Source organism: Canis lupus, chromosome 9 (genome assembly GCF_003254725.2).
Source record: "Canis lupus dingo isolate Sandy chromosome 9, ASM325472v2, whole genome shotgun sequence".
Classification (NCBI taxonomy): Eukaryota; Metazoa; Chordata; class Mammalia; order Carnivora; family Canidae; genus Canis; species Canis lupus.
Genome location: NC_064251.1, coordinates 8,267,197 through 8,293,881, shown reverse-complemented (window position 1 = coordinate 8,293,881; position 26,685 = coordinate 8,267,197). Strand labels below are relative to the sequence as shown.

The window sequence follows — 26,685 nt, the reverse complement described above, 5'->3', positions numbered from 1 at the left end:
CCGCCCCCCGCCCCCCCGCCCAAGGGACGTCCTTTCCAGGCAAGCTTTCCTATGATAATAATGCAGAATGTGGCAGAGTGCTGCATTTTAATTAATTTTAGTCCCTTTCAAGACCACAGTTATTATTATAAAAACACTGATAATACCAAACACATGTTGAAAGTACACAGCAGGCTGCAACCCTGGAGACCTGGGGACATGCTAAGTCATATGTCATCTGGGGTGGTGAGAAATCGGCGGGCCCCTCCCCTGCGCGCTCTGACACCCCACACCCTTCTGGTAGGCCTGCTTTCTTTGTCACCAGCAGGCCCCTTCCCACTGAAGCTCGGCCCTCTCCCCTCCCTCCGCGCGGAAACTGCCAGAAACCAGGAGGGCAGTGAGGTGTCAGGCCTCCAGAAATCCCTGTTTAATTATTTTATTGAGCAAGGTGCGGGGGGGAGGCAAGAAAAGGCGCATTCTCTGATTTTGGAAGAATGCTTCATTATCTGCCTCTGCAGAGCGCGGAACAGCTCCCTGGGCTGTAGGCAGTCCTGAATTATGACGTGAGATGCTCAGGCGCCTGGGCTCTCCCCCTCCTCACAGCAGCCCCTCCCGCCCACCACCACCACCACCACCACCACCGCCCTCCCACCCTGCAGGTTGAGAGGCGCATGGGTGAGGGCTGAGAAGGCCCAAGAGGTGCAGTGCAGCGCGGTGTTGGCAAAACAGGGCTGGGACCCGGTCCCAAGGCAGCAGCCTCCGTAAGGGCTCCTGCCCTGGAAATATCCCCCAAGAAGAGACAGCCCGGAGGATGGCTGGTTCCCCCAGCGCTCCTGCCCGACCCCAGCGTCGCCTGCATCCGTGGCCTCTGCTCACTGCCAGTTCCCGGGTGCACAAAATCGCCTGGGAAAACATCTCGAGTCCCCAGAGGAGGTTAGGAAGCTCCTTGCAGCTGGAACAGGAGGACAGACACCTGCCTGGGGAGGAGCCCTCTGTCACTGACGAGTGAGTTTGCAAGTCTTCCGTATCCACGGTCTTACTCAACTTCACCTCCTCTTGCAGATGACAGAGCAGTACTGTGAGCCCCATCTTACAGAGGTGAGGTGGTTTTTCCAAGGACACGCAGCAATTATAAGGCAGGGTCATGGGGGCCAAGGGCAGGGGTGGCATGAGGCTCTTGCACACTGATCCATCCCAGAGGTGGATAATCCCCACCCTTGGCTGCTAGCAGCCTTCACACAGACATTCTCTCCAAACCCCAGGGCTCATGTGGCTCCTGGAACAGAGGGGAGGAGGGGGCCCCTGTGTTCCAAATAGTGGCCTCCATCATTCAGGGGCACAGCACTGGGTTCAGGGGTGGCTGATGCTGTCAGATGCTGCTTCCCCTACTGGCGGGGCCTCCCTCCTTCCCCGGAACAGGGACTCCCCCCACTGAGCTTGAGCATCCAGGCCCTGGTTCCCCACCACCACCCCTCTCCTGCAGGAACCCCTGCAGTCACCTCTCTCCCCTATCCAGGGCACTGAAGGACCAGCCAGGCCTTCACTCCATCACCCATGGAAAAAAACTGAAACCTGTCTCTGCCTAACTTTCTAAAGACCTGAGTGAGGAGTTTCTTGAGGACAGCCCCTGAAAAAACGTTTTTTAAAAAAAAACAAAAAAAACAAAAAAACAAAAACAAAACACAGGTAGAGACTATTGAGTGTAGTAGGATTAACACAGTCAACCTTTATTTTTATTTTTTTTTAAGATTTTGTTTATTTAGACACAGAGAGAGACAGGCAGAGACATAGGTAGAGGGAGAAGCAGTCTCCATGCAGGGAGCCCGACGTGGGACTCGATCCCAGAACCCAGGGATCATGACCTACGGGTCCCTGCAGAGAGAGTTTCAAACTGGAGCTCCTTCGGACGACTTGCCCGAGCTAAAGCATCTGTAATTCTGCTTCCTTCTTTTGCTTTAAAAATCTCCAAGTCTGACCTGTGTTTTGAGGCCTTTTATAGGATCACATACTTTGAGAGATCACAGTAGCTACCATTTCAAACAACACACTCAACCTTCTTGACAACCCCAGTGAGATGGCACTGTGTTGTGCCCATTTTATGGATTAAGAAACGGAGGCACAGATTGCTGGAGGCCACATAACTGGCATGTGGGGGGAATAGGATTAGAAAGAATCTGTCATGGGGAGGGAGGGTCACACACGGGCCATTTCCCAGGAATATTTCCAGGAGGATAAAATCACCTTCTCATGTTTTTAAGCGCCCTGTAGTTGGGAGAACAAGGCAGTATCCAAAGAGATTACGCCGCTACCCACATTGTCAGTACAAAGCCATCACGTCTCCCTTGGGTTTTCTTTCCCACAGCTGTAGTAGCGTAATCAGGGCAACTCGTGCGAGCTGCTGTAACAAAACACTCCCCGGATCTCAGCGGCTTAACCCTGGAAACGTTTATGTTTCATTCTTGTCACAGACCAAACGGGTGTGTTTGAGAGGGAGCCTTCCACGTGGGATTTCAGCGGATTTGGGGCGCCCAGCTCCTTTGATCTTGTTTCATCACACTCTTAGGACCAGTAAGGGAAAGAGCGGGCACAGAAGTAGCATCGTTCCACGGAGTGGTGCCAAAGGACTGCATCGCAGCTCACCATATTCCATATTCTATAATCCAGAAACGAGCTGACTATAGGCCCAAATTAACTACGGCAGGAGGAGGGTGGCCAGTAAATGTTGACTTTCAGCGTGACCCAGAAGAGAACATGGGGACGGAGAGCATCTAGGGCTCTCTCCCGTATCGGTTAATCCACTTTCATATCTTCAGCTATAACTCCGCTGCGTGCCTCCAACAGTCACTGTCTCTCTTCACATGTGATGCCCGGGATTAAACATACTCCTCTGGACGTGGCCTGGCCCAGTCCAGGAGACCCTGTAGCATCACCTCTCTGGATCTGGACACCATATGTCCATTAAAGCTGCCTACCAAAGATTTCAGCATTTTTTAGCAATAGTCACACTGTTGGATCATATTAGGCTTGTGGTCAACTAAAACCCCCAGATCTCTTTCATGTGAACTGCTGCCAACGGAGGGCTCTCTAATCTACTTCTTGTGCTTCTGAATTTGAAACCACATGAAATCGAACAGCAGTAGTTGAAAGTCTTCCATCTTGTTGGGTTTGGCTGAGCATTGGGGTCTACGGAGATTATCAGGGATGCTAATGCTTGCATCCATCATCTGGGCTTCGCTTCTAGCCTACGGTCATCTTTAGAATTTCTTGATCTTTGTTCAGGTCACTGATACAAGTTCAGAGGCCAACGGAAGCCTAAAGCACAACTATGTTTGAAACGAGCCTTTGATACTTTATGGGTATGGTTGTTTAACTATCTGGGGATCTGCTGAACGGAACTGTTATCCAGCTCACATTCTACTCTTCTAACCAGATGATAAAGTCAACTGCAACCTCATTCGTCTCGAGCTTGCTTTTGAGAGCATCTAATTTACCCCAATATATCATCCCTATTGAATTCAGTATGCTATAAACTCTAACCAATCCATGGTCATAGTTTCTTATCTGAAGCCACACGGTGTATTATTAACAGAATCCCAGTGGAATTTCGGTCCTGAATCCCACACCATCAAGAATACACTGAGACAACCAAGGCACACGGCCTTGCCACAGAAACCGACCCGATCGAAATGGTGCCACGTAGCCGTTAGTACCTCCTCCGAAATGCCCACATGTTTTCCACCTTACAGCCTCCCATCCATCAGCCCTCCTTTCTGCCCTTCCAATTAGAAAGACAAGAAATGTGCCTGCCAAATATCATGTTGAGTAAACTACCTGGAGTCTTTCAGGTGTGACTCATGTCACGTGCGTGTTCATCATGTGTTTAGGGAAGGCCTCCTGGGGACTCTTATGACACGGCCAGTGAAGGTCCACCTCCACACGGCTCCCAAGGTCAAACTCAGGGAGGAAGGCTGATCTGAATTAATGAAAACCCCCGGGTACCAAAAGCTGCCGAAGACGGATGCTTGTATGACTTCCAACGGCGAAGTACCTCATACCTCACCTGAGAGGGTGTGGCCAAGGAGACGTTCCTTGAGATCTGATAAGAATCCTCCCTAATTAACACACTAATTGTTTCCAAGTAGATGTTTCTAAGGGCTTGAGAAGCTTGTTCCCTCAGGTAGACCCAAACCCTCCCTCTCTCTACCAAATACTATTTCTGTCATTAACTCCCTGGGCTACACTGTTTATCATAGAAAATCTAGAAGCGAACCTAAAACATGGTGAAATTTATTCTGAATTCTTAATGAATGAAATCTGATAATTACAGTGTGTGTGTGTGTGTGTAGACACACACACGCAGATTAAAAAATATATATTTTTAGTGAAAGGGAATAAAGGGGAAAGGAGAAAAAAATGAGTGGGAAATATCAGAAAGGGAGACAGAACATGAGAGACTCCTAACTCTGGGAAACGAACAAGGGGTGGTGGAAAGAGAGGTGGGTGGGGGTGACTGGGTGATGGGCACTGAGGGGGGCACTTGATGGGATGAGCACTGGGTGTTATGCTATATGTTGGCAAATTGAACTCCAATTTAAAAAAGAGAAAAAATAAATAAAAAATCAGGATCTTACTAGAAAATGGGAGGAAATTGTCCAAATTATTCTTTTTCGAACCATATGCCTTTTGTTTATAGGTTTGTTCTTTTTAAAATTTATTTAAGTCATCTCTACGCCCATCTCCATACCCATGCTCACAAGCCTGAGGTCAAGAGTAGAATGCTCTTCTGACTGAGCCAGCCAGCCAGGTGCCCTCCCCCCTCTTTTATTAACATAGGGTTTTTAATGCTGACATATTTAACTGAAGAGCTTTCTATGTAGGAGTCAGACACTGGGCTGTGTGCTTTCACTTATTCTGTTAATCCTCACGACAGGAGAAAATCAGTCCCATTTACAGATGGAGTCAGGGAGGCTGAGACGGATCACGGAGTGAGTAACACTTCATTTCTACAAAGCCAGGAATCAAACTCAGGCCTTCGACTTCAGCAAGACTTTCCTTTTTCTGGGAGATACAGGCACAGGGACTTAAGCCCACAGGCTTTTCATGCGCCCATGACAAAACATTCAGACCCTACAAACAGAGCAAAAAATATTGGCTCCATAATATAGAGGACTACAAAACCTATTTTCACCAAATGTTTAGCTAAGTATCTTTAAAATAACCTTGCTAACTGGCCAATGGTAATTTAACTCAATTCTCAAATAGTTATTAATGAACATAATCAAGTTTAAATCACGAGAATAGACCTTTATTCTGAAATCTCAAAAATAAATAAATAAATAAATAAATAAATAAATAAATAAATAAATAAATAAATGTTGTCCCATTCTTCTCCCCCACCATAAAACTATGTTTAATGCGGGGTGTAGGGATATGTTAGGACTTTCGATAAGATGAGGGGTGGGGCCTCCAAAAATAAGCAGCTTAGGGGCTGCTGAGATCCGAAAACATCTGTGGATTTGAGTCTCGCCTTGTAATCCCTCTGCTACACTACATTTTGTGTCTAAATTCATGGTTTTCCATCCTTGAGATGAAGCGTAAGCTTATTGTTCTTTGCACATTTTGCACCAATTTACTCATCAACTTCTCTATGTTGGCTTGTAGGGTCCACTCAAGTTGAATGTATAAAATGCTATTTCTTCATAAATAGTTGCCAATACTCTAAAACGAAGGGCTTGGGCTAAGTCAGACGCCCTGGGGAGATAGTACCATTGGCTTAAGTGGTGTTTCACGACAACTGGGCAGGAACAGGGCAGGACGACCCAGGAACAGTTTCAACACAGATTTGGCTTAGCTCAAAGGGACCATTGCTTCCCTAGGGGCACGGGCCAGGCCTTTTCCAGGAGGAGCCAAAGGGTTGATGGCGCAGCAAGCTTGCCAAACTCACGTCCACCTACTTTCCGCAGAGAGATCACATGTGGCGCCCCCAGTCACAAGAGCCCCGATTTCCCGGAGGTGGTATCCAGGCCTGGCATCCCGGGCATTGGCCTGGCTGTCAGGAGGCTCTCCGCCTCTCATGAGGCTTTCGTCTCTGTCAGAAGCCAAAACAAATAAGGCAAAACCCACTTCTTGATTTCGAGAAAGTTCCAGAGAGCCCAGCTAAAGGAGATTGAGGGTTGGGGATGGGGTGCAGGTGGGGATCAGGGCTGGGCTCACATGAGCCCTGCAAACTGCCTCTCGAAACCATTAACAATGGCACCTGATATTTTTAGAGTGGTTTTTTTGGAAGATACGTGTGAGCACGTATCATCTGATGTAACTGTCACGCAGAGCATGGAACCTCCGTGAGGCCGAGTACTCCGAGTACTCTGGTGGTTAGGGGACTACCCCCAAAACCACGCAGTGATGCAGGGGCAAGGCCTGCACTAGCCCAGGGCCTCCGACCCAAGGACAGCCCTTCTGTGACGGCTGCCGGTGGCTCTCCCACGCTGCGGTCTGAGCCTCCCAAGAGAGTCACCAGCTCAAATCCTCCACTCCGGGCTACAAAAAACCCCAGAGACCCAGGCCTGCTGGCAGAGGGCCTCAAATTACCCAAGCGCTTGACTCCAAAATAGTGTTTGTGTGTCTAAGACCTGGTAACTTGAACTATGCTTCTCATTTTTCCCCTTTAAAGGAGCCCAGGAGCCTGACTCATGCTAGCTGTGCTGGAAGGTGAGACCACAGCACCCAGCCTTCACTCCTCCCCGCCACGGCCTTGCCGGGCTCCTGAGCTAGTGGGCAGAGTGGCTTTTGGGCCAGACGAAGCCCCATTCTCTCCCCACTTTAGAAACAGGGTGTCGGGCACCCGGGTGGCTCAGTGGTTAAGCATCTGCCTTAGGTTCAGGTCGTGATCCCGCAGGGAGCTTGCTTCTCCCTCTACCTGTGTCTCTCCCTCTCTGTGTGTGTCTCTCATTAATAAATAAATCTTGAAAAGAAAAGAAAAGAAAAAAAGAAAAGAAAAGAAAAGAAAAGAAAAGAAAAGAAAAGAAAAGAAAGAAAACAGGGTGTTTGTCCTGCCATGTGGCATCCAGCCCTTCGTCAGCTCCTCGTGTCAGGGCAGCTAGCAGCTTCTCGTGACTGCTGTGCCCTCTGCCCACTTCACGATGCCCACACAGGTAAGTCTCCCAGACGCCTGAGACCCATGTGACCAAACCCAAGACCGCCTGCAAGGAGGTGAGCCCTTGAGCCCATTTGGGGTACTCGGCTCATCTTTAAAACCCTTGTCATGTCCACTGTGATGTGATGACCTCCTCGCTCCCCCTCCCATGAGTCCATTCAGCAGGCGTTTTATTAGCTCTCCCTGACAGCCAAGGACTGGTGGGCACCTAGGATACAGTCTGTGCCTTCAAGGAGCTCACGACCTAGGGGGTGAAATGGACCAGGGAACAATTCCAATTCAAATGGGTTCGTATGATGGGGGAAGCATAGGGCCAACTATATAACCCAGGGGGGAAAAATTTAAGCACATGTAGCCCAGGGAAGGCTCCCTGGAGGAGGTGATGCTGGAGTGGAATCTCAACACCCGGATCAAATTCTGTTTCCTATCAGGCCTCTCTGCTGGCTCTGCGTGGGCCAGCCCAAGTGGGCAGACACTCAAGCCCATGCCAGTAGGTGTGGTCTCTTGGGATTATTACCAGGGTCTCCAGGGACCCCGCCCCTGCCCGGTAGCCGGTCTGCCCTTTCCCCAGGGTTATAGCATCAGGGTTTCCCTAGAACCAGGAAGCTGAGGCAGCAGGGAGGGCTCTGATGACAGCTGTCCTCCTGACGGCGGTGTGCTGGCTGGAAGGAAGAACCTCAGCAATGGGCTCCTCGGGACTGGTGCCTCCAGGGAGCGAGGGCATGGGACCCGCGGAGAAACCACCAGTTTGGCTCTCCAGGCCCCTGGAGAGCGGGATGCCGATTTGGCTTGGCTACCTTCCCAGATGAGGAGACGCTGCATAAACCTCAAGGCCGGTGGTGTTATTCCAGACGCCGAGCCTCTCCCTATAGTCACGGTGAGGCCTGGCCGTGCCCAGAGACCGTGTCTGCACACAGCAAAGAGGGCCGCCTCCCAGCTGGCCACCAGGAGTGTGGGACAAGCAGCTCTGAGTTTGGTTTCAACCCCATCCTGTGACTGACTACAGGCCCAGGAGCACGTTGGCCCCGCCTGGCTCCTCCCAAAGGAGAGGCAGACGCAGCTTGGCCACCAGGCTTTGACAGGAGGAAGGTCGGACATAACCACACGGCTGGGGAGCACCTGGGTGTGCAAAGTACACGGCGACTTTGGGGGAGGAGAGAGGACGTAGAACCCTGCTCGTGCTGTGCCAGGCGCTGTGCTGGGGCCTTTGGAGGCACGATTGCAGAGCATCTGAGCCATGCTGAAAAGCGTGACCTGTCCTCCGTTAACGGAGGCTCATAGAGGCCAGGAAACTCGCCTAAGGTCAACCAGCCCAAGTGACAGCACTGAGGTCACAACCTGGTTCTTGCGACACCAGCGCCCCTGCTCAAGAGGTCGCCTTTCAAATTGTCCTGACATCAGGGAAGAGGAGGACAGGAAGTGGGCGCCCAAGAGCTGGGGCAAAGCTCAACGATGCAGGCCTTCCGGCTCCACCCCGGGAACGTCATGTGCCACGCTTGGGGGGAGGATGATGATGGTGAGCCCGTGACATGGAAGGAAGCAGCACAGCACCTGCAGAGTGGGCACCCCAGGCTCATCCGTCCTCCCACCGTCAGCTCCCGCCCTCCTTCCCGTGACCCAGAGAGGCCCTCCCGGGGGACCAGGCACCTCTGTGCCTCCAAGTGAAGCCTCTGGCCCCTGGTTCTTTCTCCCACATCCTGCCAGCTCCGTGGAGCCAGGCAGCAACCTCTCCGCCACCCTCGGAGGTGGCTGGGAACACTGGTGCCTGGCTCAGGGAGGCTCCTGGAAGCCCTAGGCACGGATCACTGCACTCAGCTATCGGATTAAAGGGGCTCAGGACGAGGGCAGCCTGCATGGCTGGGCCTGCTGGGCTGCTCTGGAGCGAGGCCAGGCGGCCCTTCCCTCCTCGGCCCAGCCAGTGGGATGCCAGGCAGCCCGGAGAAGCTGTGGACAGAGAACAGAGGGTGACGTGGCCTCACCTTTTCCTTCCAGCTGCCACAAAGGGCAGAGCCCCTGGGGTCTGGAGGTGGCCTTTCCTGGGGAAAGGAAAGCTCTCCGTGGTCAGATTACCAGTGGAGGGGTGTGGGGCTGCTGCTCCATGGACGGTGTCCCACCCGGGGCTTGTTTAGAGTGAATCACTTGGAAAGAGACCTGAAACCGTATCCTACAGGAAATCACAGGCCAAGAGCCAGAAAGAAACCAGGTCAAGCTTCATGGAATCAGGCCACCAGGAAGGAAGGCAAAGAGCCCACTGTTTATGGAGTGTCTTCTCCATGCCGGGCACACTCAACGCTGCTGAAACCTCACCGTTCCAGGGAGGTCAGGCTGTGCCCCATTTCACGGGCGGGCCAAGGCAATAAGTGATTTGGTGGCGGTTACAGGAGCAGCAGGTGGCCCAGCTAGGATGCCAATCTAGGTGTTCCTAACTCCAAAGTCAGAACTCCATCCATCATCCCCAAGACCACCTCCGGTCACTGCCACCCGCCCCCTCCTGGGGGGGGGAGCACAGCAGCAGACTTCGTGGAAAGTCTCAGAGGCCACCCTGCACCCTGATTCTAAGAGGCCGCGGAGCGTCAGGGCCAGGAGCGCGCAGGGGGCGGTCGAACCCCGGCTCTGCACTTAGAAGCTGCGTGGCTTTGGGCCAATGTCTTAACTTCTCTGTGGCGTAGCGTCCTCTTAAACGAAAAACAGAGCTGTGGGCGGTCTATCCCCGGAGCCTGACTGTGGGGAAGAAATGAGGGATTTGGGGTAAAACGTTTAGGCCGGTGCTTGAACCCTGTAAGCGCCCCGTACTACTGTCAATGTCTACACCAACCTGAGTCTCAAAGACCCAGCTCCCATCACCAGACCTGCCTTTACCAAATCCCCCCTCTAAACCCTGAATGAGTCGCAGGTTTCCCTGGGCAGGTTGCTGATGGCTCGGGGCGGTCCCTCGGTGGGGGCTGAGACCAGCCCGGAGGAGGAGGCTGGGTAACTAAAAATAAACACTCATCATCAGCAGACCACACACTTCACCTCCCGCACCCCCTCCCTCCCTCCCTCGGCGGATGGGAGGAGAGAATGCAAATTTCCCCATCCACGTTGAGTCAAGGCAAATGTATTTCTTCATCAAGGGAGACGAGGCCACAGGAATTCGAAGGCAAGTGCCACAAACTACCACCCGAATGTCGGTCACCTCGTCTCAGGTACAGCCTCACGTGACCGCTCTGGAGCTGGGAAGGAGCCAGGGGCTGGGAGGGTTTGGGACCATCACGGGCTGGCAACCTGGAGCGGGGGTGGGGAGGGGGTACATGAGCACACCGAGGGGTCCCACGTGCCAAGACACACACACTCCGGCCCAGCTGCTCCTAAACTCTGGGGGAGCCACAACCCAACTTGACCTCCCCCCCCCCAGGACACTGGACACAGAGCCACGTGGCCTGGGGACTCCAGAAGGAACAGAGTGGGGTAGCGACCCCCATGAAGGCCCTAGAGACGGGGCCTTCCAGGACTGAGTCCAGACCATCTACTGGGATGGGAAGCCCACTTTATTTTGAAAAACAATGGCCCCTTCCCCTCCCTCCTTGCTCACTGGTGTGTGCCCCAGTGTGTTTCTGCAGGCCACCGGCTCCTCCACTTTAGTAGCCCTAAAGTGTCCCTTTAGGGCTGTCCCTCCAAGGACCCTCTGTCTCTGAGCTGCAAGGCCCTCTGCTTGCAGCTGTTGCTTCTGCCCCTCTTAGGCACCCCTAACACAGTGGCCCCAAGTCCCCTGCCCCATGGGGACCAGGGAGCACCAGCAGCTCGGCCGCTTGCCCTAGAGCTCACCAGAATTCATCTACTCCCGGTGCTCAAGGCTCACCTCCTTCACGGAGTTTCCAGCCTTCACTGCTCCCCGCAGCACAGCAAATAATACCCCACTTTATATGGAAAACGCTAAAATAGGATCACACCTTTTAAAGGATATTTCCACCTCACAGACTTCACCTTTCTCCCACCCTCCGCAACCACCGCCCCAGCCCCCTCCACACACACTCACACACACGTGCACACACACATACACACATGCACGCATGCACACACACCCGTTTCGCTACCAGACTTCCCTAAGCCCGTTTAATTGAAAAGGCATGATTTAGGCTAATTGACAGCAGATGGGTTCGGCTGCAAAATGCAGAGAAGCATTTGTTGAACATGATTTACAGCAACGAGGCAAAACTTTCTCCTTTTTATATCGTTCTTCGAGCTCCACGGCCAACACAGCTCAGCAGAAATGAGAGGAGAAAAAAAAGTAATTAGTGTTTAATTTTTTAACAATTTTTAACTCCCTTTTTAATTGCTTTACATAAACCTGTCCTAGAATTTTACAGCCTTCAAATCTCTGTCTAAGTCTGGTCCTTGTTTCTGGTTTTAATTACAGGGAGGCTTGTCTGGCACATTAAATTAGAAGAAAAACACACACACACAATTTCAGAAATATTTTGCTCTTGGACTCCCAACTGAACATCTAATATTTCAGCGTGCGAATGGGAAGGCTCTGGTGGAAGCCGAAGTGGGCCAAGTGCTCCTGCCGCATTACTGCCTCAACCCCACAACTGTCCCTTAGGTTATTAGCAGTGAAAGAGCGTCACAAGCAGAGTCCGAGGGCCCACGGTGGCCGGTGGCCGGGGCGCCTCAGCGCGGCTTTGGAAATAGCCCACTTCCCAGAAGAGCGGGCAAGCGGCAGGGCCCTGCAGGCTTTGATCAGACTTCAGGTCTGGCTTCCAAGCCAGGCCATCAGACCTTCCGCCCGCTTCTCTGCGGTCCCTTCTCAGCGAGACTGGAGGGGAGCGTGGCCTGCAGCGGGGTGTCCTCGGTGCAGGGGAGGGGGGCCGCGAGGGCCCGGGCGGCGGTCGCAGGCTGCACGCTGGCCAGGTGGCTGCATCCGGTGGTGGCCTTTGCAGAGACAGCCGAAGCGAGGTCGTACCTGCGCTGAGCATTAGAACTTCTGGGCTCTCCCAAAGGGTAACCACCGGCCTCCGTGCGGCTATTTACATCCAAACGGATGCACACGTGCGATCCACTGGACGGTTGCCTTCTTCCGTGGAGCTGGCCACTGCGCGACTGCTCAACGGGCTCATGCGGGTGAACGCCAGGTCAATATAGTGTAAATACGGGGCATCTCCATCTCCATCTGTTGGACAGGGTCGCTCCAGATGCTTCCTATTGCAACCGGGGTCTGAGGCGAGGCAGCCTGGGCGTGCCCCCTCCTACCCCCCTCCCCCACCCCAGGGAGGTGGTGAGAAATGCAAGGCCTTGGGGACATGGTGAGAAATGCAGGATCCTGGGCCTCCCCGAGACTTGGAAATGCCTTCCTAACAAGCCTCCCCCTCCTTGGGGTGATTTGAGTTCATCCCCGCAGCAGCAGCAGCAACAGCAGCAGCACCGTGGCTGGGGCCTGGAGCAGAGTAATGGCCCGTGGATCCCCTGCAAGGTGTGTGCAGGGGTGGGGGAGAGCATGCAGGGGGGGATGAGGGGCGGCGGGCCATAAAATGTCCTTGGGACACAACCCCGCAGGGCCGAGGCTCCCCGACCCCCGGCCTGTGTTCATTAGCGCCGAGGCCGCAGCCCCCCTTGGCAGACCCTGCCCAGCCTGCCCTGGGCTCCTCCAGGACCCCCGCTGGGCGGCGGAGGGCTGCCTGGCGCCGCTGGGCGGGCAGCTCTAGGGATGGAGCCAGGCCAACGCGGCTCCCCACACACGGTCATTACCTCCCGAAAACCCAGGAGTTATTACAATTAAAACACGTTGCAGGGGGGAGCGGGGGCTGGAGGAGGTCCCTTTAGGAAGGAACACTGGGATTAAAAGAAATTAGAGCAGTTGTCATGACGACGCTGCCAGGCCGGGCCTACCCTGTGATTATTTCAATGGGAACGGGATGGGGGCAGATGGGCTGGGACAGGGGGTGCCGGGGAACCGTACCCAGCTGCAGGGCAAGAGCTATGCTTTTTCCCCCAGAACGGGGATGCAGCAGCCCCAGGAAATTCTCCCCAGGCCGACTCCTGCTGGCATTCGAATTCTCTAGAACTATTGCTTATCCTGGGGACCTCTGTTCTCCAGGAGGTTCACACCCCAGGCCTCTTCCATCCCAATCTGTTCAAACAAGGAAACTCCCACGGGGTCCCCTGCTCTTACTGGCGTGTAGGTGGGACGGCCTGGCCTGGTCTCCGGTCAGCTCCCCTCTGGCTGAGCCCCCGAGAGCCAGCCGTCCTTCCCCTGGACGGGAGGTACAGGTGTGCAAGGCGGAGTCGTAGAAACCAGGAGTGGACGTGTTCTGGAAGCGGGCCCATGATAATGAGCGAGATGGAAAGCTGCCTGGGACACCTCCAGGCACCAGCAGAGGATTAGGGTCCCTCCAGAATGGGGATCCTCGTTTGGCAGAGCTACAGGGACTGAAAAGAAAAAACAGTAATTAGCTCTCCATCCCTCTGCTCTGCCTCCCCACCGCCCCCCCTCCTCATGCCCCTCCTTGAGCCGGCCAACAGGCAAGGAGAACCTGTTTTGGAAGCCCCTCGGGGAGCAGAAGGGGAAGGGCTGGGAGGGGACTGGGGGTGGAAGAGGAGAGGGAGGAAGATGCTCTCAGCAAATTCTCCCTTCTCCAATCCGGCCTCCTCTGCTGCCACCTTAGTGGGCTCAGGGGCTGGACAAGAGGGCGTCCATGAGGGCGGCCTTCCATCCAGAAGGTTAACTGGACCCCAGACAAGTCCTTGATCCTCCTCACACCCCCAGGCTGGAGATCCTTGACCCTCTCGATCCTCCTCCTCCTCCTCTTCCTGGCTTTGCTCTCCCTTTTGAAAGCTCATCATTTCCAAATTTCCAACCCCCAGAGCCACTGCCCTTCATTCTGGATCTTCAACAGAGTTTCCCTGTTTATAGTTGCAAGGCCTGAGGTGTCCCTATAAAAAAAAAAACATACTCATTGTAGAATTAGGCTTAAGTGTAAGCCTGGCCTCAGCCCGATTTTGCATGTGGCCTTGGGCAAAGGTCAGCTCCACGTGTCTGTCTCAGGTTCCTCCTCCGTACAAACCCATCTAACGTGCAGCATCATCTCAGGATGTAAGACTGCCAGTTTTATTTAGCTATTTATTAAATATTTTACTTATTTACTTGACAGAGAGAGAGAGAGAGAGAGAGCAAGCATAAGCAGGGAGAGCGGCAGGCAGAGGGAGAGGGAGAAGCAGACTCCCCGCGGAGCAGGGAGCCCAACGTGGGGCTCTATCTCAGCACCCTGGGATCATGACCTGAGCCGAAGGCAGATGCTTAACCCACTGAGTCACCCAGGTGCCCCGGACTTCCAGTTTTAAAATAGGGGCATTCCCCAGCAAGTTGGGACAAGTTAGTCACCCTTCCTGGCACAGCCTGTGCTTCTTGGGGGTCTAGTTATTACTGTATATAGAGGGCTTCACTCCTCTGTAAAATTCTTTATACATCATAGATGTACACAAAAGGTGTGTGTATATATATAAATGTGCACATATATACGCACGTGTGTGTACATATGAAGTTTCCAAAGAGGTAAATTGGGAGGTAATTATTCACATTTCAGCAAGAATCCTCATTTGGGGGGGGCGGCCCGGGTTACCCTGTGCTTTAGCACCGCCTTCAGCCCAGGGCCTGATCCTGGAGACCCGGGATCGAGTCCCACGTCGGGCTCCCTGCATGGAGCCTGCTTCTCCCTCTGCCTGTGTCTCTGCCTCTCTCTATGTGTGTCTCTCATGAATAAATAAATAAAATAAAAAAAAAATGAATCCTCACTTGGCAAAACGACCAAATGTGACGTTCCGCTCTACAAGGTTAGGGTTAGGGTTAGGGACTGGGACTCTGTGTGGAAGGCACATTCAGAGAGTCTGAGTTCACAGATGGGAAAGCACCAGGAAATCCGCGTGGTTCTGTGATCCTCTCATTTCCGGGGAAACCCCTGAACTTCTAGAAGATTCTTGCACCAGTTTTGCTGAGCTCTTTCTAGTGGGAAACGGAAGCAGAGCACAGCCACACTGGCCCCACTGCGCATCCCCAGGAGACCCCAGAGCTAGTTGTCTACGGATGTGCTGTGGGGGCTGGTTTGCAAAGGCTCCCAGTGCGCTCCAGCCCTATGGGATGGGATGGGCATTCCCAGTTGCTCTTCTCTGTATTTTCCTGCCCTCCCTAGGCTCAGGGTTCCCGGACCAGCTCAGGCTCAGGCTTCTCCAGCTCTGAAACGACTTCAGGTGGCGAGTTCCCACACAATCGAAAACACTCACGTATCATAACATCCTGCCCGGGATTTTTTTTTAAATTTATTTTTTATTTTCTTTTTATTTTTTACCATTTAGCATGTAGACAACAGGTGAAAAGGGACAGAAGGGAAGGAAGGGAGATGACAATGAGGTCATGATCCCCTCTCCCTGCCAGCTCAGAAACCCAGAAACGTGGCTGAGTGACACAGGTACTGTGGCCCAGGGAGGGGTTTTGGGAGGCAATGTCTCTGCCCGCACCCCCTCCACCTGCTGCTTTCAGGGACAACCTGAGCCACCTGGCATCAGCCACATCAGTATAATAAACTTCACTGGCTCCCAGTCTAAATCGTGAAGAGAAAGGGCCCAGCTGGAAACACATCCTGTCTCCTTCAAGGTGAGGTGACAGTGGGGCCAGGCACAGCAAGGGGGAGGATATTGGAAGGTGTTGAAAAGGAGCCCTCTCTTTTCCTCCCCGTTGGAGGGATCAAAGTCCTCACTTAATGAAAAGGAGGCAGGTCACCTCTGTGCCCCCAAGGAAGTACAGGCTCTTCCTCCCAGGAGCCCCAGGCTCCCAGCCCCCCAGCCCCCCAGCCCTGCAGGGGCAGAGGCTGACATCCCAGGGAGCAAATGGTGACCACTGAGCCTGTCGGCCTTACTTGGAGACACTGGGATACAGCCTCGCTGCAAGGAGCTGGCTGGTGATGCCGGGCCTTATTACTTCTTTGTGGGTTGTTTGGTGAGAGGTGGTGCCTCACTATCTTCAAGACTAGGGCACAGTCCTGCTAGGAAGAGAAAGCTGAGCAAAACGATCCTGACATACCCACCTGCCCCCAACCCCAATCTCTGCCCCTGCCTGTTTCTGCTACTTACATTTATTATACTACTTTATTCTTTTTGTAATTTTTACTTATTTATGATAGTCACACAGAGAAAGAGAGAGAGGCAGAGACACAGGCAGAGGGAGAAGCAGGCTCCATGCACCGGGAGCCTGACGTGGGATTCGATCCCAGGTCTCCAGGATCGCGCCCTGGGCCAAAGGCAGGAGCTAAACCGCAGCGCCACCCAGGGATCCCTATTATACTACTTTAAAGTCAGTCTGTCTCTGTTTCTGTCTCTCTTTCTCTCTCCAGCCCCCCTTGCCTTTGACCTCTTACAAGACAAAACTGGGCTGTCTGCAGCATCTTCGTATCCCATGCACACAGGAAGCACTAAATAAATGTTTACCGAAATGAATTCTTTACTACCATGTGTGCCCAAGGGGCACAGGATCTATATGGCACCCAAGCCAAATCCCCAGGAATCCAGGCAGGTTATCCTGGCCTCTCCTGACCTCTCCCCTCTCCTTTTCCACAAATTTCCCTCCAAAGGAGGCTGGGGACTGGCCCATTGCAGTGCCTCACACCATTTAACAATAATAAAAAGAAAAAAAAATGCAAACAAGCCCTAGAGGAAAGAAGTAGCAAAGAGAAAAAAAAAAAACCCTGAGAGAAGAGGAACATAATGTGCATGTGTACACACATAATACAAGTTAGCATATCCCAAAGCCCCCTGGACAGAAACCAAACAGGAAATCTAGAATCATTACCAAATGCACTTCCCCTGTTTGCCCTGCCCTCGGCCCCTGGGGGTGGGCCAAGGGTACTCCGGCCCCCTCCCTCACAGGGCTAGAAGCCGCAGGAGGGTGGGGCTTTGATGGACTGATTGGCATTTCCTCCCCTCCCTCCTCCCTCCTGACCTCTGGGTAGGGCTTCCCGGTGGACGGTGGACGGTTGATGGGATGGGACGGAAGCCTCTTGCTGCTGCCACCTCCCAGGAGCAGCGGGGCTCAGAGCTTTTCCACGCAGGCCCCCCACAGTGTGGGAGTGGAAGGTGGCCAGCAGCTGGCCTCCCTCACCCCAGGTCCGCAGAGAGCTGTGTGATGGCCCCGGCTTGGGGATCAAGACCTCCTGCTCTTAAGAAAACAGATCAGAAATTTTGGCATCAAAATATGTTGAGAGGAAGCAAGGAACCCTTGGAGCGAAACGCAGGCCACGGGACCGAAGTGGAAAGTCTGAGCAGAAACCCGAGCTGCAGTGATCATGAGTTCAGGTTCACCCTCCATGGGCTACTCTTGCTCGAAAGCACGGCCAAGGATTGCACCCTGGCTCCGGTTGGCTAACTCACCCATCCATCAAGAGTCGGCCAACTTCTACTGTAAAAAGGCCAGATAGTAAATATTTTCGGCTCTGGGGCTACGGGGTGGGGTGGGGGTGGAGGGGTCTCTGTTGCAAATGCTTAACTCTGTCACTGTAGCATGAAAACTGACACAATACGTAAATGAACGGGCATGGCTGCGTTCCGGTAAAACTATTTATAGGGGCGCCCAACTGGCTCTGTCGGTGGAGCGTGCGACTCTTGATCTCCGGGCAGGGAGTTCAAGCCCCATGTTGGGTGTAGAGATTGCTTAAAAATCAGATCTTAGAGAGAGAGAGAGAGAGAGAGAGAGAGATTTTATTTATAAAAACAGGCAGCTGGCCAGATTTGCACCACAGGCTATAGTTTTCCAACACGTTGACTTATTGGCTGGGTCACCTTGGGCCAGCCACTCAACTCAAATCAAGCGCAATGTCCCCACATTTAATGAGTAATAATGCCTGCCTCACCGTGGTACATGGATGATGGAGGCTAACCATGTAAAGCATCTGACACTCAATAAATGCCAGCCACTAACAGTTCTCATCGTGAGGGGAATTAAGAAGAATCCCGGGTTGGGGGTGATCTGGAGTCTTCCATTGCTGTGGGATGAGCCTCTGTGCACCTGGTGATGAGGGTCCTCAGTGTCTTACCGTGCAAAAAATCCATTTGCTAAAATTGAATATTCCCTGGATTCATCTCATGACATTAAGTCAGCAGTTGCACCTTAGAATCACCTGAGGAGCTTTTAGATCTCTTAAACCAGAGGGGTCTCTCTGGGGGCGAGACTCTCATGCATTGATTTTGAGGCTCCCCGGATGATTCCTCCGTGAAGTCCATGTGGAGGATGGGAAGCAGCACAGAGAGTCCTCTCACTTCTTTCTTCCACCCAAGGTGGGGTCTGTGCACCGGCAGCATCAGCCTCACCTGGGAGCTTGTGAGAAATGCAGACTCTCGGGTCCCACCCCGGACCTGCTGGATCGGACTCTGCTTCCACAGGATCTCGAGGGGATTCCTGTGCACAAGCAATTGGAGGAATAGCAATCTACCCCACAGATGCCTGACCAGACTTGGCTCTTCATCAGAATCCCCTGCAATGCTTAAAAAAATCCCTAGATCTCATCACCATCTCACTGAAGCAAAAAATCACCATGGGTGGCCCAGGGACTGGTATTTTGTTCCAATATTTTATTTGAAAATGTTCAAACGTATAGAAATGTTGGGCCCACGCACCCACCACTTAGATTGTCAAGATTTTGCTCTGTTTCGCTTCATCACGTACCTATGCACGGATCTATCCATCAACCCATCTCGCTTTTTAAATGCATGTCAGAGTAAGTTGCAGACATCCAGACCCTTCATCCCTAAACACCTGAGTACTCACATCATTAATTTTTAACAAGGTCTCCGATTGGTGCAGCTCTAGTGAGAGTCTTTTTTTTTTTTTTTTTTTTTTTTTTTTTTATCCAGAGGAAACAGTCCTTAAGATTTGATTTGGTAAAAAGCTGTCCTCTCCGTCCAACTCTTAAACAAGTGATGCCAGGGGCTCTCTGGAGCTGTCACTCTCAGGATTAGGAGAGGATTTCTGGCGTTTGACCTCATTCCACATTGCTCCAGGTACCTGGTCTTTCCCCTGGTAGGACATGGAGATGGTGGCCACTCACTACTGTCTTCCTGCCTCTCCTATATTTAACAGTCACATTAACTGGACAACGCCATGGCCCCAAAACCTCCCCTGGTGTGCTCCCTCCTGGCAAGCCCTCCAGTTCTTCAGCATCCCACCCGTGAGGTCTAACGGTGAGCCTGCCATTACAAACTTCCAATTCTGTCGTCGAGAACTTTGGAACGGTAGGCCACATGCTAGGTTGCCATTGCTCCTTGCTGCTGGGTTTCAGAATATTGGGGACCAGAGAGCTGCGACGTCACCTCCCCTTCGGATTTTCCTTCATCTTGTCTTTGATTTTGTTTTTGACAGTGACCTGGCGAATGTAAGTAATTGCCTGACCATTTCCAAATACTCTTCAACAATCTACGGAAAGGGTCTCCCAGAGTCTGAACACACACTCCCCCACCCACCCACCCACCCCCACCCTGGCAAGTTGCTCTGTCTTAGAGATAACTGGGTCACATAGAAGGTCACACTTCATTCAGCATTTCCACCTACAAACTTGAAAGGGCGAATGGGTTCTCTCACCCCCTGCCCCTTGCCCACTTCTTTTTCCAGACCACCCATTCTCTGTTTGTATTGGTCCTCCAACCTTGAAACCCGACACCCTCCTCTGTAGGAACCACCCATGCTTAAACAAATAAATACCCCAAAGTGGCCCTCTCCCTGGTGGTGGTATTCAAATAAATGTCCCAGGAAGGAGGGTGGGGGAAGGAGGAAGGGTACTCTGGGCCTTCTCTACCAGGTGCCTGCCTCGAAGCTTCCTTGGGTCAGTGTTTCTTTGCAAATATCTGTACAAGACTAGCAATGAGACCCACCAGAATGGAGAGGGTCTCCATGGGCTAAGAGGTTCTGTAAGTCACCTCCGGGAAGGTTCTGGCTCCTGGAGCTCAGGAAAGAGGAGAGAGGGGCATTGGGCAGTGCTCGGTCAAAGAGGGACCACTCCGAAGCCTGTATGGAGTTATCTCTGAGCTCCTCGGTACTCGCCCATAGGCCTGGAAATCCCTCCAACTGGGGATGGAGTGCTAGGTGCCAAGAGTCAATGGGTGGGCGAGTGGGGAGGAACAGGGACCGGTTCTCTATGACCCAGAAACACTTAAATAATAGCCCAGAGACCAGCCTGCAGAGAGGAGGGGAGGCGTGCAGGGAGACAGGATGGACCCTGCAAAGTAAAAACCTCCTTGCCTCTGACTCAAGGCACAAAAACCACCGCGAGTCTTTGGTTTCACGGAATGTGGACAGCTAGTTTGAATAAAGTCTCAGCTTTGTCACGGGTCGGTTGGTCAACGGAGTCACTAATGAAAAGGAGTTTCAAGCGTATCTGGGAAATAAGTCGCAGGGGAGGCAACTGTCGCTTTAAGGGAAACTCTGAGAGTTGCAGAACCTTCCCCCCACTGCCCCTAACCCCCAGGAAGGGAGGGGGAGGAGCCACTATCCTCAGGAGTTGGCCAAGGACACTTATGGATGGCCCAGGAAAGTGTGGACAAGACCGTGCTGGGAAGCTGGCTGCACACCACTGGTGGGTAAGGAAGAGGGCAGGGAGAAGGAGCCTACGTTTCAAAAATAAACACAAACCCCAAAATCAACACTGTTAATGGAAGTGACTAATCAAGGGTGTGCTGAACTTGGTGGTTCTTGATAAGATACAGGTGGAAATGCACTCGGAAAAAATAACAGAGTTTTTTTCCCCCTTTGGTAAATAAAGCGATGCGGAGAGGGTGGGGTGGGGGTGCAAGGGACCGGGGTTGGCGCACGGTTCAACCCTGCAGCAGATTTAAAACACAGATTCTCAAGCCCAACGCTACTGACATTTGGGGCTGGATAATACTTTGTAGGGGGTGGGGCTGTCCTGTTCATTGAGAGATCTTTAGTAGCCTCCGCCAGCTTCTACCCACTAAATGCCAATAGCACCCTCCCCTCGGGCGATGAAACCAAAAGTGTCTCTGGACATTGCACATGGCCCCAGGGCTGGGGATCGAGGGCAATGTCACTCCTGGTCAAGGACCGCTGGTTAAAATCAGGAGCACGGCTGAGTTTGAAAGTCACATATGAGCTCGCTGTAGGGCCTCAGAGGGCCAGACAGCGGGCCAGCTGGAAAGGAACGTAGCATCCCATGCATTTGAATGTGCTGGTGGTTAATGGCTGTGCCCTACCAGGACCTCAGCTGGAAGCCACCCATTGGTACCCAGGCCAACATGACCAGGATCTTGTCGGTTAGGAAGCCCTAAGAATGAAGTCTGTTGACAAGCAGGTACAGAGCCACACTGCTCCCAAAGCTCTGTAGAGTTGTCATTGGTCTCAAAGTTGCCTTGACTGGGAAGGTGAGTGACTATGACCCACTTCAAGGAAGAATTCTCCAGATAAGGGACATCTGGATGTCCAGGGGGTCGAGCAACCTGTCTCACTGGGCTCCAAAGTGAGCCATGTGTAGGACCCGTGAGAGTCACTACTGAGACACCAAGTTTCTCTTGCAAGGCAAAGGCCAGGGAGAAGGCAGGGGATTGGGGGATGGTTTTTATTATTATTATTTTTAAAGATTTTATTTATTTATTCATGAGAGACACAGAGAGAGAGGCAGAGACTCAGGCAGAGGGAGAAGCAGGCTCCCTGTGGGGAGCCCCATGTGGGACTCGATCCCAGGACCCCAGGATCATGCCCTAAGCCCAAGGCAGATGCTCAACCGCTGAGCCACCCGGGCGTCCCGGGGAATGGTTTTTAAAGACACCGTTTTCAGAGAACCCCTTGGCCACCCACCACATTTGGTCTACAGAGTCTCCAATGACCTAATCTGTAGTCAATGCACCTGTCCCTTTGTTGGGGGGTGGGGGGGTGGGAAGAGGAGGTTAGCTAAGGCCCGTAAGCAAAACGTCAACCACCTCACCTGCCATCTTGGCTGGCGAGCTCCTCCACGTTGCTCTGGGATCACCTTGAACCCAGGCAGCCCACGTTTCTAGAAGGGAATCGCATCACACATCATTCTGCACCCGGGCAGCCTGGCCTGCTGTGTCATGAGTCCCACTCCACAATACACACTACAGAAGGGGACGTCTACTGCAGCGGGGTTTTCTGTTGCATGTACGCATGGAATTAAAAACAGTGCTTGCCTGTCTCACCTGTACAAGTAGAAAGAGTTTCGGATGCTTCTGCTTGGCCTCCGAGGTCTGCCTGGACTCGGGGTGCTGGCTGGAGGAGAGGGTGATGGGCCGAGATGGAGGAAGGGGAGAAGCCCACGGAGCCAGTCCACAGGAGCTAAGTCCTGGCCTTTCTCTCTGCCTCCCCCGCCTCACCCCCTATTCTGGAAGCACCGCAGAATCATCTTCCCCACTGGCCTGCTGCTTCCCTCCTCAGCAATCTGCTTTCCACAAAAAAAAAAAAAAAAAAAAAAAAAAAGTTCTAAATAGAGCGGAACTGAGAACGGGGCCGCAGCCCGGATGAAGTCTTCCCCTCCCCAGAGAGCCCGGCGTCCCCCCACAGAGGGCTGGTCTGCCCCCCAGTGCCTCTTATTCAAAGCAATCTTGACCCGGGAGCGGCCAAGCCTGACGGCAGGCGCGAAGCACCACAAATGGATTTTGCCTCTGTAGCACTTTGCTGGGCTGGACCCCTCCTCCCTCCCAGGCATCTCGGATGCTTTCTTCAGCCTCCTCTCCCTGCATTTACCTTGGGAGGCACCTGGGGGACCCTCTTCCAGGCAGGGGTTCAGAGGGTTCCCATCAATGCTCACTGGTAGCTTGCGGAGTGAGGTTGGGGGGCTCCACTGACCCACCTGAACCTGGGCGTTCCCCCAAACCGAGGGCTGAGAATGATGACAACAGTCTCTCTCCTACCACCTTAGATTGTAAAATGCCAATTTGTGTAAAGAGTCAACTGTTGCTCTCAAGGGGGCCTGGGCACCAGACTGGGGGTGGATCCTGAGACATTTCCTCCTCCATTCTGGAAAAGTCTACCCAAAGCTCCTGCCGACCCAGCATGGTAGCAGGGGCACATTTGTGGATCTGGGTATAGCACACGGTTCTGTGCATGTCACTCTTTCACACGCACACCCCAGCATCATTCCAATGTCAACCAGGTTTTATTAATGAGATTCTCACACTCTCTGGAAGAAGAATCACACCGTTCAGCCCCTCAGAAGACACGGCTGTGAAGAAGGCCTGCATATTCCAAAGGGGAGTGTCCAGCTTCCCCCTACATCATGCCACCAACTCATAACCCAGGTACCAAGCCTGGGTCTGGGGACCCTGGGCCAGCTCTAGGATGTCTTTGGAAGAAGGGTGTGGTGGTGGCAGTCAAGAAGAACAGAGGAGGCCGGGCGGGGGGCCCATGGGGAAGCTGTGGGGGTGTAGCAGACCCCGCCCTCCACCCCAGACCCTTTCCTGGTGCCTCCACTGAGTTGGATCTTAAGGAATTTGAAGTCGAATCAATGCCATGACTTGTCCGTGAGTCACGCCACTCCGTTCTTCGCGGCCTCTCTGAACTCGGCACCTCCAAGAACATCAACTCATCCAACCAGGCGGAGGCAAGGAATGTAGAAAGTGAACTTGAACAGGAACTGGGGATTACCAACACGCATCGCTGACAGCGTGGGGTGTATCTCCTCCGCTCCAGCACAGGACGGCGGAGGGCGGAGGGGAATGAGGAGAACAGAGGGATGGTTTGAAATATGCAGACGGGGGTCCTTAATAACGCAGCACGGTTACAAACAAGAGTCATCGTTGTTCAAAACTGTTTGTGTGGGGAGAAATTTTTTGGTTTTGTTTTTTTCTCCAATCTTGTGTAGTTCAGAGCTAGGGGGAAAAAGAGGAAGAAAGGAAGAAGGGAAGGAAGGAAGGAAGGAAGGAAGGAAGGAAGGAAGGAAGGAAGGAAGGAAGGAAGGAAGGAAGGAAGAAAGGGGAAGGGAAGGGAAGGGGAAAGGGAAGGAAGGAAGAAAGGAAGGAAGGAAGGAAGGAAGGAAGGAAGGAAGGAAGGAAGGAAGGAAGAAAGAAAAGAAAGAGAAAGAAAGAAAGGAAAGAACGAAAGGAAGGAAGGAAGGAAGGAAGGAAGGAAGGAAGGAAGGAGGAAGGGGGAGGGGAGGGAAGGGAAAAGAAGGAAGGAAGGAAAGAAAAAAAGAAAGAGAGGGAAGGAAGGAAGGAAAGAAAGAAAGAAAGAAAGAAAGAGAAAGAAAGAAAGAAAGAAAGAAAGCAAGAAAGAAAGAAAGAAAGAAGAACGAAAGAAAAGGGAGGGAAGGGGAGGGAGGGGAAAAGAAGGGAAGGAAGGAAGGAAAGAAAGAAAGGGAAGGAAGGAAGGAGAAAGGAAGGGGAAGGGAAGGGAGGGGAGGGAAGGGAAGGGGAAAGGAGGGAAAGGAAGGGAAGGAAAGAAAGAAAGAAAGAAAGAAAGAAAGAAAGAAAGAAAGAAAGAAAGAAAGAAAGAGAAGGAAGGAAGGAAGGAAGGAAGGAAGGAAGGAAGGAAGGAAGGAAGGAAGGGGAAGGGAAGGGAAGGGAGGGAAGGGAAGGGGACAGGAGGGAAAGGAAGGGAAGGAAAGAAAGAAAGAAAGAAAGAAAGAAAGAAAGAAAGAAAGAAAGAAAGAAAGAAAGAGAAGGAAGGAAGGAAGGAAGGAAGGAAGGAAGGAAGGAAGGAAGGAAGGAAGGAAGGGGAAGGGAAGGGAAGGGAGGGAAGGGAAGGGAAGGGAAGGGAAGGGAAGGGAAGGGAAGGGAAGGGAAGGGAAGGGAAGGGAAGGGAGGGGAGGGGAGGGGAGGGGAGAGAAAGGAAGGGGAAAGGAAGGAGAGGGAAGGGGAAGGGAAGGGAGGGGAAAGGAAGGAGAGGGAAGGGGAAGGGAAGGGAGGGGAGGGAAGGGAAGGGGAAAGGAGGGAAAGGAAGGGAAGGAAGAGAAGGAAGGAAAGAAGGAAGGAAGGAAGGAAAGAAAAAGAAAAGGAAAGAAAGGGAAGGGAGGGGAGGGGAGGGAAGGGGAAAGAAGGAAGGAAAGAAGGAAGGAAGAAGAAAACAAGAAAGAAAGAAAGGAAAGAAGAAAGAAAGAAAGAAAGAAAGAAAGAAAGAAAGAAAGAAAGAAAGAAAGAAAGAAAGAGAAAGAAAGAAAAAAGCTATTCTTCTCTATTTCCTTTGTCACAAATCTTGTTCAGTCCAAGAAAAAAAAAATCGAAATGCTGCGACAAGGTATTTTCTCCCCCTCCGGATGAACCGTTTTACAATAAGCTACCTGCTGGGGTCAGGAAACCTGAGATCAGTGGCTTTCTGCTCACACAAAAACTCAGGAGGGGGATTCGTGCAGAAGAGCTTCTGCGGCGCGACGGTCACCCACACCCAGCCGCTGTGCAGCTGTTCCAGCCTGCGTGTGGACCCCTCCCGCTCCTCTGCTTCACCTCCTCGCCTCCTTCCTCCGCGCTTAGCCAATGCCACCGGCTCTCCTGGAGGAGCAGGGCGTCCAGCCGTCCAGCCGGCGCCCACCGCCGAGGTGAGGTCGCGGGGTGAGGCTGTGCTGGGAGGGAAGAGGAGCACTCCGGCGGGCCGAGGGGAGAGCTGCTCCCAGGGCCCCGATAGGGAGCTTATTTTCTTTACTATTAGGTGTGTGATGCTCAAGAGGCAGAGGCAGGGTCAAAATAAAAATAAATAGCCAACGGAAATAGGCGGCCCCTCCCTGGGAATGGTAATTGCACAGGATGAAAGTTTATCCAAACACATGAGAAAAATGGTTCGTGTTGGAGGACCGGGGGCGAGAGAAGTGATCCTTACTGGAAAGGAAATTTGTTTACAACATTTTATTTGCTCCTTAGTTTTTAATGCTGTTCTGGCCCCGTGTCCTGTAAACAGACCGGCTTTTCCATTCTCCAGAGGTGCCAGGGGAGCCAAGGACGGAACAGGCTGAGCTGCTGCCAGAATTCTGGGCCGCCGAGGTCTCCCAGTTGCAGGAACCCACGCCCAGTCGGGGGTCCGAGAGAGGAGCTTGCTGGTCCGCAGGGAAGAAGGGTGTGATTTGAAGTCTAGGTGTGGAAACCCGTCCAGCTGGTGAGGGGGGCTCTTTTCTCCGCTCCTCGTGTGGGAGGCAACAGGGGGGACCTCAGGTGCCCAACGTGTGTGTCTAATGGAGTATTCGGTAGAGGCCCTGGGGTCAGTAGAGGCCACGGGCAGAGCATGGAGAGAACGTGGCCTTTGGGAGACACAGCATGACTGGTATTCGACTCGGTTGAAGGGACTGTGGTGTTGAGCGTGCCCAGGAAGGAGAACCACTTTTCCTAGATTCGGGGTCCAGACGTCATCCACATCAACACTCCTGGCCCGCAGCCCAGCATTACCCCCAGGACCAAACCAAACAGGCCAAACAAAGAGCATGCTCACGGCCAGGGAGAATCAGCGACGCCCTGCCACATCAGGAAAATGCAGACTCGGTGGTGGGGTTATATGAAGTTTCTCTTCCCATCCAGGCACAGAGATCGTCTGGGCCAAGAGTCATGGCAGGCGGGCACTCGGCTCCATGTCTGGAGTACAGAGTGCTCGCTGC

At 52.7% G+C, this 26,685-nt stretch overlaps 1 protein-coding gene across 1 annotated transcript in view; it reads right to left on the bottom strand.

The window, feature by feature from the left end:
* Positions 1–11,382: 11,382 nt before the first annotated feature.
* The window catches only part of LOC112672734 (translation initiation factor IF-2-like), a 176,358-nt gene continuing 161,055 nt past the window's right edge, over positions 11,383–26,685 (bottom strand). Inside the window, exons 4-5 of the mRNA XM_049113761.1 lie at positions 13,281–13,537; positions 11,383–12,310 (exon numbers count right to left, since the gene is read on the bottom strand). Coding sequence (XP_048969718.1) covers positions 13,317–13,537 — 221 coding nt within the window. The 3' untranslated portion in view covers positions 11,383–12,310; positions 13,281–13,316. The remainder of the gene's footprint in view (positions 12,311–13,280; positions 13,538–26,685) is intronic.